Source organism: Clarias gariepinus, chromosome 22 (assembly GCF_024256425.1).
Source record: "Clarias gariepinus isolate MV-2021 ecotype Netherlands chromosome 22, CGAR_prim_01v2, whole genome shotgun sequence".
NCBI classification, from domain to species: Eukaryota; Metazoa; Chordata; class Actinopteri; order Siluriformes; family Clariidae; genus Clarias; species Clarias gariepinus.
The window spans coordinates 26374901-26396360 of NC_071121.1; the positions used below are offsets into that span (position 1 = coordinate 26374901).

Genomic DNA, 21460 nt, shown 5'->3' on the forward strand with positions numbered 1-21460 from the left:
CTGACTGTTTAAAGGGGTGGGTGGTTAATTGCCCCCGCAGGGGGCAATTAACCACCCACAGACTTAACACTGACAACAAATTTGACTGAGTCCCGCACCGTTCGTCGTAGACCCATGAATGAGGTGTCAAACCGTGCGGCTTATTCGGGAGTAGGGTGCTCTGACTGTTTGAAGGGGTGGGTGGTTAATTGCCCCCGCAGGGGGCAATTAACCACCCACAGACTTAACATTGAGACCAACTTTGACCGAGTACCATGAGTGAGGTGTCAAACTGTGCGGCCCATTTTCGGGAACAGGGTGCTGTGACTTTTCTGAGGGGTGGGTGGTTAATTGCCCCCGCAGGGGGCAACTAACCACCCACAGACTTAACACTGAGAACAACTTTGACTGAGTCTTGCACCGTTCGTCGTAGACCCATGAATGAGGTGTCAAACCGTGCGGCTTATTCGGGAGTAGGCTGCTTTGACTGTTTGAAGGGGTGGGTGGTTAATTGCCCCCGCAGGGGGCAATTAAACACCCACAGACTTAAAATTGATTTAACTGTGGAACCGACTGTCGTAAAGACACTCTTTTGCATTTATCATCATGCTCATAAGCCACGCCCCCTACCACCCTCATTAGCATGCTGTTAGCATGATGCTAACCCGATTAGCATTTTGCTAGCTTGATGCTAACAAAATTAGCATCTTGCTAGCGTTATGCTAATTTCATCAGCACATCGTTAGCATGATGCTAATGCTATTAGCATGTCGCTAGCATTATGCTAACTTTTCGCTAATAACATGTATAGAATGTTCCTAGCATCATGCTTGTGTAATTAGCATGATGTTTAGCTGATTAGCATGGTGCTAGCTTGATGCTAGCTATATTAGCATATTGCTATCAAGATCCCATTGTCATAGAGATATGGAGTTTCGCCACGGCAAGCACCACTCACATTTTCTTCAGGAAATGTACCTCTCTAGTTATTATTATTCTTCTTCCGTACAAAAGTTCGGCGCGTAACTAGTCTCGCACCGTTTGTCGTAGACCCATGGGTGAGGTGTCAAATCGTGCGGCCTATACGGGAATGGGGTGCTATGACTTTTATAAGGGGTGGGCGGTTAATTGCCCCCGCAGGGGGCAATTAACCGGCCCAAAAATCCCATTGACTTAACATTGAGACCAACTTTGACAGATTATAGCGCAGAGAGTGAATTTTGTAGAGACATCAAACTTACCAGATTTGAAGAGGTTTGCAGCCTGTGTCAGAAGATACCCGGCACAGGGGGATAAGTTCGACCCCCGGGGCAAGAGAGGTCCCCAAAGTTGCCCCATAGAATTTGAATGGGGATTTTGGCGACTTTGCCCATTGACTTATAATGGGGATTTAAAAAAATTACTAGTGCCTCACCGTTCGTCGTAGACCCATGAATCAGGTGTCTACCCGTGCGGCTTATTCGGGAGTAGGGTGCTTTGACTGTTCGAAGGGGTGGGTGGTTAATTGCCCCCGCAGGGGGCAATTAACCACCTACAGACTTAACACTGAGAACAACTTTGACTGAGTCTTGCACCGTTCGTCGTAGACCCATGAATGAGGTGTCAAACCGTGCGGCTCATTCGGGAGTAGGGTACTCTCACTGTTCGAAGGGGTGGGTGGTTAATTGCCCCCGCAGGGGGCAATTAACCACCCACAGAATTAACATTGAGACCAACTTTGACCGAGTACCATGAGTGAGGTGTTAAACTGTGCGGCCCATTTTCGGGAACAGGATGCTGTAACTTTTCTGAGGGGTGGGTGGTTAATTGCCCCCGCAGGGGGCAATTAACTACCCACAGACTTAACATTGTGACCAACTTTGACTGAGTCCCATGAGTGAGGTGTCAAACCGTGCGGCCCATCTTCGGGAACGGGTTGCTGTGACTTTTCTAAGGGGTGGGTGGTTAATTGCCCCCGCAGGGGGCAATTAACCACCTACAGACTTAACATTGACTTAACTGTGGAACCGACTGTCGTAGAGACATTCTTTTGCATTTATCATCATGCTCATAAGCCACGCCCCCTAGCACCCTCATTAGCATGCTGTTAGCATGATGCTAACACGATTAGCATTTTGCTAGCATGATGCTAACAAAATTAGCATCTTGCTAGCGTTATGCTAATTTCATCAGCACATCGCTAGCATGATGCTAACGCTATTAGCATGTCGCTAGTATTATGCTAACTTTTCGCTAATAACATGTATAGAATGTTCCTAGCATCATGCTAGTGTAATTAGCATGATGTTTAGCTGATTAGCATGGTGCTAGCTTGATGCTAGCTATATTAGCATGTTGCTATCAAGATCCCATTGTCGTAGAGATATGGAGGGCCAGAGGTTCGCCACGGCAAGCACCACTCACATTTTCTTCAGGAAATGTACCTCTCTAGTTATTATTATTATTATTATTATTCCGAGACTAAAATTATCAAACGCTTCTCCTCCTAGAGCTTTAACTCCACTAACTCCAAACTCGGCCCAGACCTTCAGACTGATCTCGCGGGGTGTGCTATATCTTTTCTAACTGATCGGACTTACTAATTGCCCCGCAGGGGCAATTAACCGCCCCAAAAATCCCATTGACTTAACATTGAGACGAATTTTGACGGTTTGTTGCGCAGAGAGGGAATTTTGTAGAAACGTTAAATTAACCCTATTTGAAGATGTTTGCAGCCTTTGTCAAAAGATACCATGCACAAGGGTATAAGTTTTACCCCCGGGGCAAGAGAGGTCCCCAATTTGCCCCATTGACATATAATGGGGATTTTGGCGATGAACTAGTCCCGCACCATTTATCGTAGACCCATGAGTGAGGTGTCAAAGTGTGCAGAATATTCGGGAAGAATTTTTCTATGACTTTCCTAAGGGGTGGGCGGTTAATTGCCCCCGCAGGGGGCAATTAACCGTCCCATTGACTTATAATGGGGATTTTAGCGAATTATAACTGGTCCCGCACCGTTCATCGAAAACCAACAAATGAGGTGTCAAACCGTGCGCCTTATTCGGGAATGGGGTGCTGTGACCTTTCTAAGGGGTGGGTGGTTAATTGCCCCCGCAGGGGGCAATTAACCACCCACAGACTTAACATTGAGACCAACATTGACCGAATCCCATGAGTGAGGTGTCAAACCGTGTGCCTTATTCGGGAATGGGTTGCCGTGACTCTTCTAAGGGGTGGGTGGTTAATTGCCCCCGCAGGGGGAAATTAACCACCCACAGACTTAACATTGAGACCAACATTGACCGAATCCCATGAGTGAGGTGTCAAACCGTGTGCCCTATTCGGGAATGGGTTGCCGTGACTCTTCTAAGGGGTGGGTGGTTAATTGCCCCCGCAGGGGGCAATTAACCACCCACAGACTTAACATTGAGACCAACATTGACCGAGTCCCATGAGTGAGGTGTTAAACCGTGCGCCTTATTCGGGGATCGGGTGCTGTGACTCTTCTAAGGGGCGGGTGGTTAATTGCCCCCGCAGGGGGCAATTAACCACCCACAGAATTAACATTAAAACCAACTTTGACCGAAACCCATGAGTAAGGTGTCAAACCATGCGCCTTATTCGGGAATGGGGTGCCGTGACTGTTTGAAGGGGTGGGTGGTTAATTGCCCCCGCAGGGGGCAATTAATCACCCACAGACTTAACATTGAGACCAACATTGCCCGAGTCCCATGAGTGAGGTGTTAAATCGTGCGCCTTATTCCGGGATCGGGTGCTGTGACTCTTCTAAGGGGTGGGTGGTTAATTGCCCCGGGGGCAATTAACCACCCACAGACTTAACATTGAGACCAACTTTGACCGAGTCCCATGAGTGAGGTGTCAAACCGTGCGCCTTATTCGGGAATGGGGTGCTGTGACTTTTCTAAGGGGTGGGTGGTCAATTGCCCTCGCAGGGGGCAATTAACCCCCCACAGACTTAACATTGAGACTAACTTTGCCCGAGTGCCATGAGTGAGGTGTCAAACCGTGCGCCTTTTTCGGGAATGGTGTGCTATGACTTTTGGTAGGGATCCGTCGCACGGTTTTCCCGAAATTCCCAAATAACCACCCTATTTTCCCCTATTCATTTCAATGGGAAATGGCCCGAAAAAGGGTGAAAACACGGGTCACTTTGAAAGCTTACCGTTCGGCCATAAATTGTCGTAGAAACATCATTCAAAGTTTAAACGGGTCACAAGACTTTGGACTTTTACGGATTGGGTCCATGTTTTGATAACTTTCACGGTTGCTTCACGAGAGCAGCTTAAGTTTGATGAAAATTTAGATTTTTCACCATGCGTGCCACTGTCAACTGCCATATTCACAGAGTGTGAATCGGAGGGTGTCTTTACACTGTCACCACGTCAATATAATACACTCTACGGGCATGAGGATTTAATATGTCGTAGTCAGGAAGTTCCTGCCACTCACGGTAAAAGAATTTTTGCGATAGGACCTACGGTTCTCGGTTGGGAAGCGTTTGTTTGAGAGCTTAATTATTACAGTTTGCGGTTCTCTGTGTCTGTCACAGAAGAGTGTGCGTGCGCATGCACGACCCATCCCCCACACCACCGACTTGCTAATGCCAATTAGTCTCAATCAAACTTCTCTTCTATTTCTAACCCATTTAAACTCATTCAAACTCATCTATCTATCTATATATCTATCTATCTATCTGTAATCTGATTATTTCTATCTATCTATAGACTTCCCTTCTATGTACTATTTCTAACACATTTTAACTCATTCAAACTTATCTAACTTTTCTAATCTATCTATCATCTGACTATTTTAACTAATCTATCTATCTATCTATCTATCTATCTATCTATCTATAATCTGATTATTTCTATCTATCTATAGACTTCCCTTCTATGTACTATTTCTAACACATTTTAACTTATTCAAACTTATCTAACTTTTCTAATCTATCTGTCATCTGACTATTTTAACTAATCTATCTATCTATCTATCTATCTATCTATCTATTTATCATCTATCTATCTATCTATCTATCATCTGACTATTTATAACTAATCTATCTATCTATCTATGTATCTATCATCTGACTATTTTTAACTAATCTATCTATCTATCTATCTATCTATCATCTGACTATTTCTAACTAATCTATCTATCTATCTATCTATCTATCTGTAATCTGACTATTTCTATCTATCTATAGACTTAATCATGAATCTATCTATCTATCTATCAATCTATATATCTGTAACTGTCTATCTGTCTGACACTATCTACCTATCTGTCTTTTAAACCTTTTAAACTTAAACTGTTTTAACTTTTTTAACTTCTTAAACTATTTTAAACTTTTCACACTTTTAAACTTTTATCTCCGGCTTTCTCAAGCCAACTTAAAGTTTGTCTAAACAAACTTTTGTATCTAGTTAAGTTGGCTTGAGAAAGCCAACTTACTGATATCCGACTTAAACTTATTATTAAGTTGGCTTGAGAAAGCCAACTTACTGATATCCGACTTAAACTTATTATTATTATTATTATTATTATTCTGAGACTAAATTTGTAAACACTATCTCCTCCTAGAGCTTTAACTCCACTAACTCCAAACTCGGCCCAGACCTTCAGACTGATCTCACGGGGTGTGCTATATCTTTTCTAACTGATCGGACTTACTAATTGCCCCGCAGGGGCAATTAACCGCCCTAAAAATCCCATTTACTTAACATTGAGAGAATTTTGACGGTTTGTTGCGCAGAGAGGGAATTTTGTAGAAACGTTAAATTAACCCTATTTGAAGATGTTTGCAGCCTTTGTCAAAAGATACCATGCACAAGGGTATAAGTTTTACCCCCGGGGCAAGAGAGGTCCCCAATTTGCCCCATTGACATATAATGGGGATTTTGGCGATGAACTAGTCCCGCACCATTTATCGTAGACCCATGAGTGAGGTGTCAAAGCGTGCAGAATATTCGGGAAGAATTTTTCTATGACTTTACTAAGGGGTGGGCGGTTAATTGCCCCCGCAGGGGGCAATTAACCGTCCTATTGACTTATAATGGGGATTTTAGCGAATTATAACTGGTCCCGCACCGTTCATCGTAAACCAACAAATGAGGTGTCAAACCGTGCGCCTTATTCGGGAATGGGGTGCTGTGACCTTTCTAAGGGGTGGGTGGTTAATTGCCCCCGCAGGGGGCAATTAACCACCCACAGACTTAACATTGAGACCAACATTGCCCGAGTCCCATGAGTGAGGTGTTAAACCGTGCGCCTTATTCGGGGATCGGGTGCTGTGACTCTTCTAAGGGGTGGGTGGTTAATTGCCCCCGCAGGGGGCAATTAACCACCCACAGACTTAACATTGAGACCAACATTGCCCGAGTCCCATGAGTGAGGTGTCAAACCGTGCGCCCTATTCGGGAATGGGTTGCCGTGACTCTTCTAAGGGGTGGGTGGTTAATTGCCCCCGCAGGGGGCAATTAACCACCCACAGACTTAACATTGAGACCAACATTGCCCGAGTCCCATGAGTGAGGTGTCAAACCGTGCGCCTTATTCGGGGATCGACTCTTATTCGGGGATCGACTCTTCTAAGGGGTGGGTGGTTAATTGCCCCCGCAGGGGGCAATTAACCACCCACAGACTTAACATTGAGACCAACATTGCCCGAGTCCCATGAGTGAGGTGTTAAATCGTGCGCCTTATTCGGGGATCGGATGCTGTGACTCTTCTAAGGGGTGGGTGGTTAATTGCCCCCGCAGGGGGCAATTAACCACCCACAGAATTAACATTAAAACCAACTTTGACCGAAACCCATGAGTGAGGTGTCAAACCATGCGCCTTATTCGGGAATGGGGTGCTGTGACTTTTCTAAGGGGTGGGTGATCAATTGCCCTCGCAGGGGGCAATTAACCCCCCACAGACTTAACATTGAGACTAACTTTGCCCGAGTGCCATGAGTGAGGTGTCAAACCGTGCGCCTTTTTCGGGAATGGTGTGCTATGACTTTTGGTAGGGATCCGTCGCACGGTTTTCCCGAAATTCCCAAATAACCACCCTATTTTCCCCTATTCATTTCAATGGGAAATGGCCCGAAAAAGGGTGAAAACATGGGTCACTTTGAAAGCTTACCGTTCGGCCATAATTTGTCGTAGAAACATCATTCAAAGTTTAAACGGGTCACAAGACTTTGGACTTTTACGGATTGGGTCCATGTTTTGATAACTTTCACGGTTGCTTCACGAGAGCAGTTTAAGTTTGATGAAAATTTTGATTTTTCACCATGCGTGCCACTGTCAACTGCCATATTCACAGAGTGTGAATCGGAGGGTGTCTTTACACTGTCACCACGTCAATATAATACAGTCTACGGGCATGAGGATTCAATATGTCGTAGTCAGGAAGTTCCTGCCACTCACGGTGAAAGAATTTTTGCGATCGGACCTACGGTTCTCGGTTGGGAAGCGTTTGTTTGAGAGCTTAATTATTACAGTTTGCGGTTCTCTGTGTCTGTCACAGAAGAGTGTGCGTGCGCATGCATGACCCATCCCCCACACCACCGACTTGTTAATGCCAATTAGACTCAATCAAACTTCTCTTCTATGTACTATTTCTAACCCATTCAAACTCATTCAATCTCATCTATCTATCTATCTATCTATCTATCTATCTATCTATCTGTAATCTGATTATTTCTATCTATCTATAGACTTCCCTTCTATGTACTATTTCTAACACATTTTAACTCATTCAAACTTATCTAACTTTTCTAATCTATCTATCATCTGACTATTTTAACTAATCTATCTATCTATCTATCTATCTATCTGTAATCTGACTATTTCTAACTTATCTATCTATCTATCTATCATCTGACTATTTCTAACTAATCTATCTATCTATCTATCTATCTATCTATCTGTAATCTGATTATTTCTATCTATCTATAGACTTCCCTTCTATGTACTATTTCTAACACATTTTAACTCATTCAAACTTATCTAACTTTTCTAATCTATCTATCATCTGACTATTTCTAACTAATCTATCTATCTATCTATGTATCTATCTATCATCTGACTATTTCTAACTAATCTATCTATCTATCTATCTATCTATCTATCTATCTATCTGTAATCTGACTATTTCTATCTATCTATCTATCTATCTATCTATCTATCTATCTATCTATCTATCTGTAATCTGACTATTTCTATCTATCTATAGACTCAATCATAAATCTATCTATCTATCAATCTATATATCTGTAACTGTCTATATGTCTGACACTATCTATCTATCTATCTATCTGTCTTTTAAAACTTTTAAACTTAAACTGTTTTAACTTTTTTAACTTCTTAAAATATTTTAAACTTTTCACACTTTTAAACTTTTATCTCCGGCTTTCTCAAGCCAACTTAAAGTTTGTCTAAACAAACTTTTGTATCTAGTTATTATTATTATTATTATTATTCCGAGACTAAATTTATAAACTCTATCTCCTCCTAGAGCTTTAACTCCACTAACTCCAAACTCGGCCCAGACCTTCAAACTGATCTCACGGGGTGTGCTATATCTTTTCTAACTGATCGGACTTACTAATTGCCCCGCAGGGGCAATTAACCGGCCCAAAAATCCCATTGACTTAACATTGAGACGAATTTTGACGGTTTGTTGCGCAGAGAGGGAACTTTGTAGAAACGTTAAATTAACCCTATTTGAAGATGTTTGCAGCCTTTGTCAAAAGATACCATGCACAAGGGTATAAGTTTTACCCCCGGGGCAAGAGAGGTCCCCAATTTGCCCCATTGACATATAATGGGGATTTTGGCGATGAACTAGTCCCGCACCATTTATCGTAGACCCATGAGTGAGGTGTCAAAGCGTGCAGAATATTCGGGAAGAATTTTTCTATGACTTTCCTAAGGGGTGGGCGGTTAATTGCCCCCGCAGGTGGCAATTAACCGTCCCATTGACTTATAATGGGGATTTTAGCGAATTATAACTGGTCCCGCACCGTTCATCGTAAACCAACAAATGAGGTGTCAAACCGTGCGCCTTATTCGGGAATGGGGTGCCGTGACCTTTCTAAGGGGTGGGTGGTTAATTGCCCCCGCAGGGGGCAATTAACCACCCACAGACTTAACATTGAGACCAACATTGACCGAATCCCATGAGTGAGGTGTCAAACCGTGCGCCTTATTCGGGGATCGAGTGCTGTGACTCTTCTAAGGGGTGGGTGGTTAATTGCCCCCGCAGGGGGCAATTAACCACACACAGACTTAACATTGAGACCAGCATTAACCGAATCCCATGAGTGAGGTGTCAAACCGTGCGCCCTATTCGGGAATGGGTTGCCGTGACTCTTCTAAGGGGTGGGTGGTTAATTGCCCCCTGCGGGGGCAATTAACCACCCACAGATTTAACATTAAAACCAACTTTGACCGAGTCCCATGAGTGAGGGGTCAAACCGTGCGCCCTATTCGGGAAAGGTGTGCCGTGACTCTTCTAAGGGGTGGGTGGTTAATTGCCCCCGCAGGGGGCAATTAACCACCCACAGACTTAACATTGAGACCAACATTGACCGAATCCCATGAGTGAGGTGTCAAACCGTGTGCCTTATTCGGGAATGGGTTGCCGTGACTCTCCTAAGGGGTGGGTGGTTAATTGCCCCCGCAGGGGGCAATTAACCACCCACAGACTTAACATTGAGACCAACATTGACCGAATCCCATGAGTGAGGTGTCAAACCGTGTGCCTTATTCGGGAATGGGTTGCCGTGACTCTCCTAAGGGGTGGGTGGTTAATTGCCCCCGCAGGGGGCAATTAACCACCCACAGACTTAACATTGAGACCAACATTGCCCGAGTCCCATGAGTGAGGTGTCAAACCGTGCGCCTTATTCCGGGATCGGGTGCTGTGACTCTTCTAAGGGGTGGGTGGTTAATTGCCCCCGCAGGGGGCAATTAACCACCCACAGACTTAACATTGAGACCAACATTGCCCGAGTCCCATGAGTGAGGTGTCAAACCGTGCGCCTTATTCGGGGATCGACTCTTATTCGGGAATCGACTCTTCTGAGGGGTGGGTGGTTAATTGCCCCCGCAGGGGGCAATTAACCACCCACAGACTTAACATTGAGACCAACTTTGCCCAAGTCCCATGAGTGAGGTGTTAAACCGTGCGCCTTATTCGGGGATCGGGTGCTGTGACTCTTCTAAGGGGTGGGTGGTTAATTGCCCCCGCAGGGGGCAATTAACCGCCCACAGACTTAACACTGAGAACAACTTTGACCGAGTCCCATGAGTGAGGTGTCAAACCGTGCGCCTTATTCGGGAAAGGGGTGCCGTGACTCTTCTAAGGGGTGGGTGGTTAATTGCCCCGGGGGCAATTAACCACCCACGGACTTAACATTAAAACCAACTTTGACCGAGTCCCATGAGTGAGGTGTCAAACCGTGCGCCTTATTCGGGAATGGGGTGCTGTGACTTTTCTAAGGGGTGGGTGATCAATTGCCCTCGCAGGGGGCAATTAACCCCCCACAGACTTAACATTGAGACTAACTTTGCCCGAGTGCCATGAGTGAGGTGTCAAACCGTGCGCCTTTTTCGGGAATGCTGTGCTATGACTTTTGGTAGGGATCCGTCGCACGGTTTTCCCGAAATTCCCAAATAACCACCCTATTTTCCCCTATTCATTTCAATGGGAAATGGCCCGAAAAAGGGTGAAAACATGGGTCACTTTGAAAGCTTACCGTTCGGCCATAATTCGTCGTAGAAACATCATTCAAAGTTTATACGGGTCACAAGACTTTGGACTTTTACGGATTGGGTCCATGTTTTGATAACTTTTACGGTTGCTTCACGAGAGCAGTTTAAGTTTGATGAAAATTTTGATTTTTCACCACGCGTGCCACTGTCAACTGCCATATTCACAGAGTGTGAATCGGAGGGTGTCTTTACACTGTCACCACGTCAATATAATACACTCTACGGGCATGAGGATTCAATATGTCGTAGTCAGGAAGTTCCTGCCACTTACGGTGAAAGAATTTTTGCGATCGGACCTGCGGTTCTCGGTTGGGAAGCGTTTGTTTGAGAGCTTAATTATTACAGTTTGCGGTTCTCTGTGTCTGTCACAGAAGAGTGTGCGTGCGCATGCACGACCCATCCCCCACACCACCGACTTGCTAATGCCAATTAGACTCAATCAAACTTCTCTTCTATGTACTATTTCTAACCCATTCAAACTCATTCAAACTCATCTATCTATCTATCTATCTATCTATCTATCTATCTATCTATCTGTAATCTGATTATTTCTATCTATCTATAGACTTCTCTTCTATGTACTTTTTCTAACACATTTTAACTCATTCAAACTTATCTAACTTTTCTAATCTATCTATCATCTGACTATTTTAAGTAATCTATCTATCTATCTATCTATCTATCTATCTATCTATCATCTGACTATTTCTAACTAATCTATCTATCTATCTATCTATCTATGTATCTATCTATCATCTGACTATTTCTAACGAATCTATCTATCTATCTATGTATCTATCTATCATCTGACTATTTCTAACTAATCTATCTATCTATCTATCTATCTATCTATATATCTATCTGACTATTTCTAACTAATCTATCTATCTATCTATCTATCTATCATCTATCTATCTATCTATCTATCTATCATCTGACTATTTATAACTAATCTATCTATCTATCTATCTATCTATCTATCTATCTATCTATCTATCCATCTATCTGTAATCTGACTATTTCTATCTATCTATAGACTCAATTATAAATCTATCTATCAATCTATATATCTGTAACTGTCTATCTGTCTGACACTATCTATCTATCTATCTATCTATCTATCTATCTATCTATCTATCTGTCTTTTAAACCTTTTAAACTTAAACTGTTTTAACTTTTTTAACTTTTTAAACTATTTTAAACTTTTCACACTTTTAAACTTCGATCTCCGGCTTTCTCAAGCCAACTTAAAGTTTGTCTAAACAAACTTTTGTATCTAGTTATTATTATTATTCCGAGACTAAAATTATCAAACGCTTCTCCTCCTAGAGCTTTAACTCCACTAACTCCAAACTCGGCCCAGACTTTCAGACTGATCTCGCGGGGTGTGCTATATCTTTTCTAACTGATCGGACTTACTAATTGCCCCGCAGGGGCAATTAACCGCCCCAAAAATCCCATTGACTTAACATTGAGACGAATTTTGACGGTTTGTTGCGCAGAGAGGGAATTTTGTAGAAACGTTAAATTAACCCTATTTGAAGATGTTTGCAGCCTTTGTCAAAAGATACCATGCACAAGGGTATAAGTTTTACCCCCGGGGCAAGAGAGGTCCCCAATTTGCCCCATTGACATATAATGGGGATTTTGGCGATGAACTAGTCCCGCACCATTTATCGTAGACCCATGAGTGAGGTGTCAAAGCGTGCAGAATATTCGGGAAGAATTTTTCTATGACTTTCCTAAGGGGTGGGCGGTTAATTGCCCCCGCAGGGGGCAATTAACCGTCCCATTGACTTATAATGGGGATTTTAGCGAATTATAACTGGTCCCGCACCGTTCATCGTAAACCAACAAATGAGGTGTCAAACCATGCGCCTTATTCGGGAATGGGGTGCTGTGACCTTTCTAAGGGGTGGGTGGTTAATTGCCCCCGCAGGGGGCAATTAACCACCCACAGACTTAACATTGAGACCAACATTGCCCGAGTCCCATGAGTGAGGTGTTAAACCGTGCGCCTTATTCGGGGATCGGGTGCTGTGACTCTTCTAAGGGGTGGGTGGTTAATTGCCCCCGCAGGGGGCAATTAACCACCCACAGACTTAACATTGAGACCAACATTAACCGAATCCCATGAGTGAGGTGTCAAACCGTGCGCCCTATTCGGGAATGGGTTGCCGTGACTCTTCTAAGGGGAGGGTGGTTAATTGCCCCCGCAGGGGGCAATTAACCACCCACAGACTTAACATTGAGACCAACATTGACCGAATCCCATGAGTGAGGTGTCAAACCGTGCGCCCTATTCGGGAATGGGTTGCCGTGACTCTTCTAAGGGGTGGGTGGTTAATTGCCCCCGCAGGGGGCAATTAACCACCCACAGACTTAACATTGAGACCAACATTGCCCGAATCCCATGAGTGAGGTGTCAAACCGTGCGCCCTATTCGGGAATGGGGTGCTGTGACTTTTCTAAGGGGTGGGTGATCAATTGCCCTCGCAGGGGGCAATTAACCCCCCACAGACTTAACATTGAGACTAACTTTGCCCGAGTGCCATGAGTGAGGTGTCAAACCGTGCGCCTTTTTCGGGAATGGTGTGCTATGACTTTTGGTAGGGATCCGTCGCACGGTTTTCCCGAAATTCCCAAATAACCACCCCATTTTTCCCTATTCATTTCAATGGGAAATGGCCCGAAAAAGGGTGAAAACATGGGTCACTTTGAAAGCTTACCGTTCGGCCATAATTTGTCGTAGAAACATCATTCAAAGTTTAAATGGGTCACAAGGCTTTGGACTTTTACGGATTGGGTCCATGTTTTGATAACTTTTACGGTTGCTTCACGAGAGCAGTTTAAGTTTGATGAAAATTTTGATTTTCCACCATGCGTGCCACTGTCAACTGCCATATTCACAGAGTGTGAATCGGAGGGTGTCTTTACACTGTCACCACGTCAATATAATACACTCTACGGGCATGAGGATTCAATATGTCGTAGTCAGGAAGTTCCTGCCACTTACGGTGAAAAGATTTTTGCGATCGGACCTACGGTTCTCGGTTGGGAAGCGTTTGTTTGAGAGCTTAATTATTACAGGTTGCGGTTCTCTGTGTCTGTCACAGAAGAGTGTGCGTTCGCATGCACGACCCATACCCCGCACCACCGCCTTGCTAATGCCAATTAGACTCAATCAAACTTCTCTTCTATGTACTATTTCTAACCCATTCAAACTCATTCAAACTCATCTATCTATCTATCTATCTATCTATCTATCTATCTATTTGTCTATCTATCTATCTATTTATCTATCTGTAATCTGATTATTTCTATCTATCTATAGACTTCCCTTCTATGTACTATTTCTAACCCATTCAAACTCATCTATCTATCTATCTATCTATCTATCTATCTATCTATCTATTTGTCTATCTATCTATCTATTTATCTATCTGTAATCTGATTATTTCTATCTATCTATAGACTTCCCTTCTATGTACTTTTTCTAACACATTTTAACTCATTCAAACTTATCTAACTTTTCTAATCTATCTATCATCTGACTATTTTAACTAATCTATCTATCTATCTATCTATCTATCTATCTATCTATCTATCATCTGACTATTTCTAACTAATCTATCTATCTATCTATGTATCTATCTATCATCTGACTATTTCTAACTAATCTATCTATCTATCTATCTATCTATCTATCTATCTATCTATATATCTATCTATCTATCTATATATCTATCTATCATCTGACTATTTCTAACTAATCTATCTATCTATCTATCTATCTATCTATCTGTAATCTGACTATTTCTATCTATCTATAGACTCAATCATAAATCTATCTATCTATCAATCTATATATCTGTAACTGTCTATCTGTCTGACACTATCTATCTATCTATCTATCTATCTATCTATCTATCTATCTATCTATCTGTCTTTTAAACCTTTTAAACTTAAAATGTTTTAACTTTTTTAACTTCTTAAACTATTTTAAACTTTTCACACTTTTAAACTTTTATCTCCGGCTTTCTCAAGCCAACTTAAAGTTTGTCTAAACAAACTTTTGTATCTAGTTATTATTATTATTATTAAAAATCATGAATTATTTGTCACTTGTACTTTGCAACCAATTTCTTTTTCATTTGGAGCAGATATGGTTAAGGGCCTTGCTCAAGGGCTCAACAGTGGCAAATGTGGTGGTGCTGGGCCTCGAACCCCCAATCTTCCAATCAATAACTAAGTAACCCACAGCCTTAACTGATTAAGCTACTTCTGCCCCATTTCCAATCCTTGGCTCAGAACCAACAACAAAAAACGTGCCACTGTGGTCACAGTAAATTATTATATCTATTCCATCCTGGTTCTATACACGCACATCCTCGCACAAGCAAGAGTCCAGACACCAACCAGATCGTATCATCTGAGTCAATCGATTCAAACGACTGGACTAGATGTTTATCAGTATCCAAGTCAGTGTCGTGGTTCTTGCTCAATTTTGTAGAGAAACATGAATTCTTTCCAACCTTGAGGCTTGAACCAACCAGATCTTTTCCAGCCTGCTAACGAAAGCCATCAGATCCTCTCCATCTAAGGGAACTGAAGTGATTCAATCTTCCTTCTATCCAGAAGCACTGAACACTTTCCATTCTAGTCTAGTAACTAAATCCAACCTTGGTGCCAAAACAGAAAATAACTTTCAATGCATGATGGTTTCCTTGTACACGGGAGAAGGTAGAAGCAGTAGAGCAGACCCAGAAGATCAAAGGAAGCATGGTGCGGTGTCGGTGCGGTGATGAGTGCTGTGAGGTCAGAGGGTTCTGGTCTGTTTTCGGCTTTGTATGAGCTCAGTGTTTTTGACGGGCTGCTAGAGGAAGCCAGTGGAGGGAGTGTCGCAATCAGGTCGATTCCATCCTGGAAACGTGGAACCAATCTTTTCATTTCTGTCCATTCTTGTGTTGAAAATCTACCAGAGCCTGTCTGTCGTGGCTGCAAGCCGTAATCCTCGGTGATGGTGATATGAACAAGGGTGTTTATGGAGAGGTCACAATCATTCTAACACATTTTGTTAACAAAAACAATCAGATTCTTTTTATGCTTAGGTCTAGAGACATTTTTCATCTACGTTGCACAAACTAGCCAGATCCTTTCGACTATCGGGTTTATGTAAACGCGGTCACATAAATGTAATTACACCTCAAACTTAAAACCAATTAGAACCTTCACCAAACGGATCCTTTCCACTCCAGTTTCAACTGAAAATCACATTCCACTAGGTTTATTTTCTCGAAATTTCTTAGAATTTATTTCTTCTGATTGATGATGAAGAGACACGTCAAAGGACATTCGAGGCATCGATGTCTACTGGACCAACGGGGGTTTAAGGAAACGCCTCGCTATGCTTCACTCCATGATTTATAAACCGTAATCGCTTCACACAGCTTGCTCTCGCAAACATAACGGGAATGCTGATGATAATCCTCAATTAAAAGAAAAAGAATCAATTACCACAAGCTTCACGCAGACTCAAAAGTGGCCTGTTCATTTCTCCCTCGAATAAGAGAAGAGAGCGGTCCGGGTCTTGATTAAGGGATACGAACACAGTCACTAACCGAGCTTTTTTTGGTCCCCCCCGCCTCCCGTGCCATTTATGGCAATTATTAACACTAACGCCAATCTAGTTCACTGAGGATCGAAAAGAAACCTTTTCAAAAAGCCGGAGCAATTTTCCATCTCCATTTACTACGATAATCTCTAATGATAACTTAATGCCGTGGGTGTCGGGGTGAAATCACACATCCAGACATCTTTCTTTCATTTTACAAGATTTTTTTTTCCGCTAATCTCATAGCATTTGTTACCCTTATTATATTTTTCTATGTTCAAGCAATGAGGTAATGAAGCATCAGCTAAATAGAAAGACCGTGACTAAACTGTAAATAGCGGATTAATGCCTACTGCCTGTTGTGTAAAGAGAATACAAAACCTCTAACATCATCCACACTCGTAGCTGAATGTACACATAAAACCTTCAGGGACGGTCGAGCTGATTGTTTTTTAATGATACCGCAGCAATGTTTCAAACTTTCACGTCCACACGGCATATAATTAAAGTAACGAAAAACTCCAACGATATTCCTTAAGCAGAACGATGTATTATTTCTAATCTCTATCTTATTACAACTTCATTTCCTTGGGCCATTCGTTTCAGGGTGCATTCTAACGGTCGTAACTCTACCAAGTTTGCACGCCGTGGCTAGACTGCACGCTTCGTTTGTCACGTACGCGCAGATGTTCTTCACACCCCGAGTCCAGTCGGCTCCAGGAAAAAAGCAACGTCGTGGAAGAGCGAGCAAGCGGCAGACAGCAATACGCTGGAGGATCTTACAGACGTGTGCGTGATTCCACATCATGTACCAGCTGCTTTTATTATTCGTAACTGTGATGAAATCATTAGACAAAGTTCCTGGCGCTTATTACTTCCAGGCAAATTTCTGTTCAAAATGTTTGTAACCTTTAGCCTCTTCGAACAGAGCTATGAATCATACGTAGACTGTGAATTAAAATGTGATTGATGAGGCGTCGTGATTTTCGATTCCTTTCAAATTCATCACAAGCAGCTATATTTCTTAAAAGTATTACAAATTACTTGTCTTGTTTGACATCACATTCCAAAAAGTGCTAATCTTTCTTTTCCTGCTTTCTAATCTCCTGTGCCACACTCCGCTCCACCAGGTGGCGATAATGCACTTATCTCTGATAAAACTCAAAAGAAGAAAAACAAGTGTTAATCTTGCAAAAATGTGAGTACTTTACGGAAGATTTCCTTAAACTATGTTTTTTTTTTTTTTTAACTCATAAATTTTGAACCGTTTATTGTTAAAAGTACTTTTGCGTAAAACAATAAAATAAAAAAAACTTGTTTTGTAATTGAAATTTCAACCATAAATGATTAAATAAATTTTAGGGTTTTTTTTGGTTGGTTTCGCTTCCCAGACAAAACAAAATGTTATGATTTTTTTTTTTATTTGAATCGCAATGTATTTTATTCATCTTCTACCACATCAGTATGCCAATGATTAATTTTGTAGTAATTAAAAATTTGATTTAAACAGGCTAGTTTTTGTTCTTGCTCAATGATCAAGAATTCTGTCTGACTTTGAACGACTTTGAGCGTCAACGACTGGCGACTCCTTTTATAAATGTTAAACATCTTATGAAATGTCACCGTCCAAGGACAAGTGAGTGAGCTGTTACTATAGAAACCATGGCGTTCAAATGCATTTCTATAAGGAACTATTACAGAAAAACCTTTCGACCAATCAGAATCGAGCATCCGAGAACGCCGTGCTCGGAAATGTGATCGGGAGGGGGAGATATTAAATGTCTCACATTTTTCCAGAAGGTTCCATCTAACCATCTTAGCTGTAGACCTTCAGTGTTCTTAAACGTAGGCGGAGGGAAATAAGCGTCCCGCTGGGACTCGTGTTCCGGTTTAATGATCGTGTGGAGGTGTTCATTTGCTTCTGTATTACAACAGACGCTTCATTAGGCGACTAAAACTGCTCCTGTCAGAGCTTGAGTTCCCAAAATTCCACCCCACGTGGGACGTCACTCAAGGCGAAAGGGGGAAATAAAAAAATAAAAATAAAAAAAAAACACCACAAACACACAGCGCAATCAACACCGCTTCACCTGCTCGCTCACTTCCTCTCTCGCTCCCCTCTCCAGGCTTCATGTCTCACTTCCGAAAATAGCGCACCTCGTTAGGACACAGCTGAAAATCTTGCACGATTAAAATCTAAGCTGCACGATTCCTCATAAGCGTTTTGGACAGTTTTAGTCATAATGGCTGCGTGAGGATGAACTATTCCTCATGATGTAACACGTGTTCACACTTTCCTGCGGTCACGTCGACATCTACGCCTCAAGGCGAGTGTGTATCTGTGCGCTGGAGCTATTCAACGTCAGGGCCTTCATTAGAGATCAGATTCTTCTTAACAAGCTCTCGCTGACGTTAATTCCAGCTCGTGATCCCTCCTTGTGCCCGGGTGCGAGTTTCACGATCGGATTGAATGCGCGCTCGAGAGCGACGCTTTTCGATGACTTAGTGTTAAGGATCAGCGCCTATTAATTAGCGAGTTTAATTAGCCCCGCCTCCTCCTCACTTCTTCTCAATTTCTTGCAGACTGCTAGCGCACACACACACACACACACACTAATCCCCATGCACAAGCAGTGTGTCATAGGTAGGATGTGATGGACAGGGATATTTACAGTGCGCTGATGACACTGTGCTGCTGAGGATAAATAAATAAACATGTTGTGTAAGACGTCCCACAATGCAACAGTGATGGAAAATTGTGGAAAAGAAAGCAACATGGACATGATGTAGTAGAGTTATTTCTAAGTTTTCTAAAACTTCTTGCTGTTATTAATAATACATTTAAAAAATCTAATTTTTCCTTAAAATCTCTTTAATTCATGACAGACGGCTGCGTTTGGTAAAGTTTATTACCTCTAATTGAGTTGTTAAACAAGAGGCCACGCCTCCTAATTTCCTTTACTGGAACTACTAAGTTAGAGGCCCCACCTCCTCATCTCCTCTAAAGGAGCTGTTGAGGAACAGGCCACGCCCCTCATCTCCTCTAGTGGAACCGTTAAACAGGCCACACCTCCTAATTTCCTCTAATAAAGATGTTAAGCAATAGGCCACGCCCCATCATCTCCTCGAATGGAGTTGTTAAGCAATAGGCCACACCCCTCATCTCCTCTAATAGAGCTGGTAAACAAGAGGCCACGCCCCTCATCTCCTCTAGTGGAACCGTTAAACAGGCCACACCTCCTAATTTCCTCTAATGGAGCTGTTAAGCAATAGGCCACGCCCCATCATCTCCTCTAATGGAGCTGTTAAGCAATAGGCCACGCCCCATCATCTCCTCTTATGGAGCTGTTAAACAAGAGGCCATGCCCCCCCCCCCTCTAATGGAGTTGTTAAGCAATAGGCCACACCCCTCATCTCTTCTAATGGAGCTGGTAAACAAGAGGCCACGCCCCTCATCTCCTCTAGTGGAGCTGTTAAGCAATAGGCCACGCCCCTCCTCTTCTCTAATGGAGCTGGTAAACAAGAGGCCACGCCCCTCATCTCCTCTAGTGGAGCTGTTAAGCAATAGGCCACGCCCCTCATCTCCTCTAATGGAGCTGTTAAGGAATAAGCCACGCCCCCCTCTCCTCTAATGGAGCTGTTAAGCAACTGGCCACACCCCTCATCTCCTCTAATGGTGCTGTTAAACAAGAGGCCACGCCCCTCATCTCCTCTAATGGAGCTGTTAAGCAATAGGCCACACCTTCTCATCTACACACCTACTTTCATGCTCTACTGAGACGGTCTTGCACAAAGGCAACACATTTGTCCAGACCAAGTATATGAAAGTGCATAAGATAGATAAGGAGGTTATTATGGGATACCTTCATGCTCCTTGTCTGACACTCCAGCCTTCCTCATCTTCTTCGGCGTCTTCATGAACAGCGGGAAAATGGTGCGAAGCCCCAGGATGTCTACAAACTTGTGGCAGTTATCAGCACCCTCGGGGCCGATCATGCTGTGGTCCAGGACCTTAAGGGCGCTAGTCCGAGACAACTTCTTCTCTCTACACACACACACAATAACAAAGGAGCATGAACCAGGACACAGTGCATTACAGAACTGTTTTCTCAATGTCACATTATTTACCCAATCTGTCACTTCGACTCGCTTCGTGCATTGAGTCCCGAGAAAAAAAAAAACATTGCACTAGCTGCAAACATCATCGTGTGCTTTCGGTATTATCTTTTCATACCCAGGGGACTGTAATGCACTGTTTACCAAAATAAACTGCCCAAAATCTTATTTTTTAAATGCATACATGTTTCAATTGAAGGTGGTAAAATGTTACTGTTCCTCTATAATCCTGCAGGTGGTGCACTTTAAGCTATTCGCACACCATCCTGTGTGTTAAGAGCAATCCTGAAACCTGGACAATTAATCTAATATCAAATCAGGATGTAGACAAATTTGTGATATTTAGAGAATACGAATCAAATCAGCACCCAAGCATCATGATAATATCGTATCAGGTGGACCCTGGTGATTCCCGTCTCTACTACAAACATAAAATGACTTTAACTATGATAGATTTTTATGGTTTTATATGATCATTACTGTCACTGGAGTAGAAGCGTAGTAGACTCCTTGTCAGATATTTCTACATGATATACTAGAGGCACTTTGTCCTTACGAGCAATCTATTTCACATATAAAAAACAGGTTTGCATATCATAACAAAGCAAACACGATCAATTATTTGAAAGTCCGGCAAGCGAGTGGCACAAACAGCGATGTATGAGAGCTCTCCGACGAGCAACGTGGCACTCTGGGAAATGTAGCTGTCCGTCATGCTGCCACTCTCCTCATCTGGAGATGATGAACAGCACTGTTTATCGAGCTCACGGCAAAGACGGTTCAGGTGTCAGGACGCAGGGAAGAAAAGAGAGCGAGAGAGAGAGAGAGAGAGCGAGAAAGAGAGGAGGAAGGAGGAAAATGTGTGTGTGTGTGTAAGAGAGAGATGAGATATGTGAAGCAGAAAGCTGTTTGAAGGATGCTGGAGTCCCAGCTCAACTGCAATGAACGTCTAAATCCAGACGAGACGGACGACCCGCCTCAG

General features: G+C 42.8%; 1 protein-coding gene across 1 annotated transcript in view; it reads right to left on the bottom strand.

The window, feature by feature from the left end:
* ctnnbl1 (catenin, beta like 1) overlaps positions 1–21460 on the bottom strand; it is a 53216-nt gene that overhangs the window by 21754 nt on the left and 10002 nt on the right. The window contains exon 11 of the mRNA XM_053481896.1: positions 20226–20407. Coding sequence (XP_053337871.1) covers positions 20226–20407 — 182 coding nt within the window. The remainder of the gene's footprint in view (positions 1–20225; positions 20408–21460) is intronic.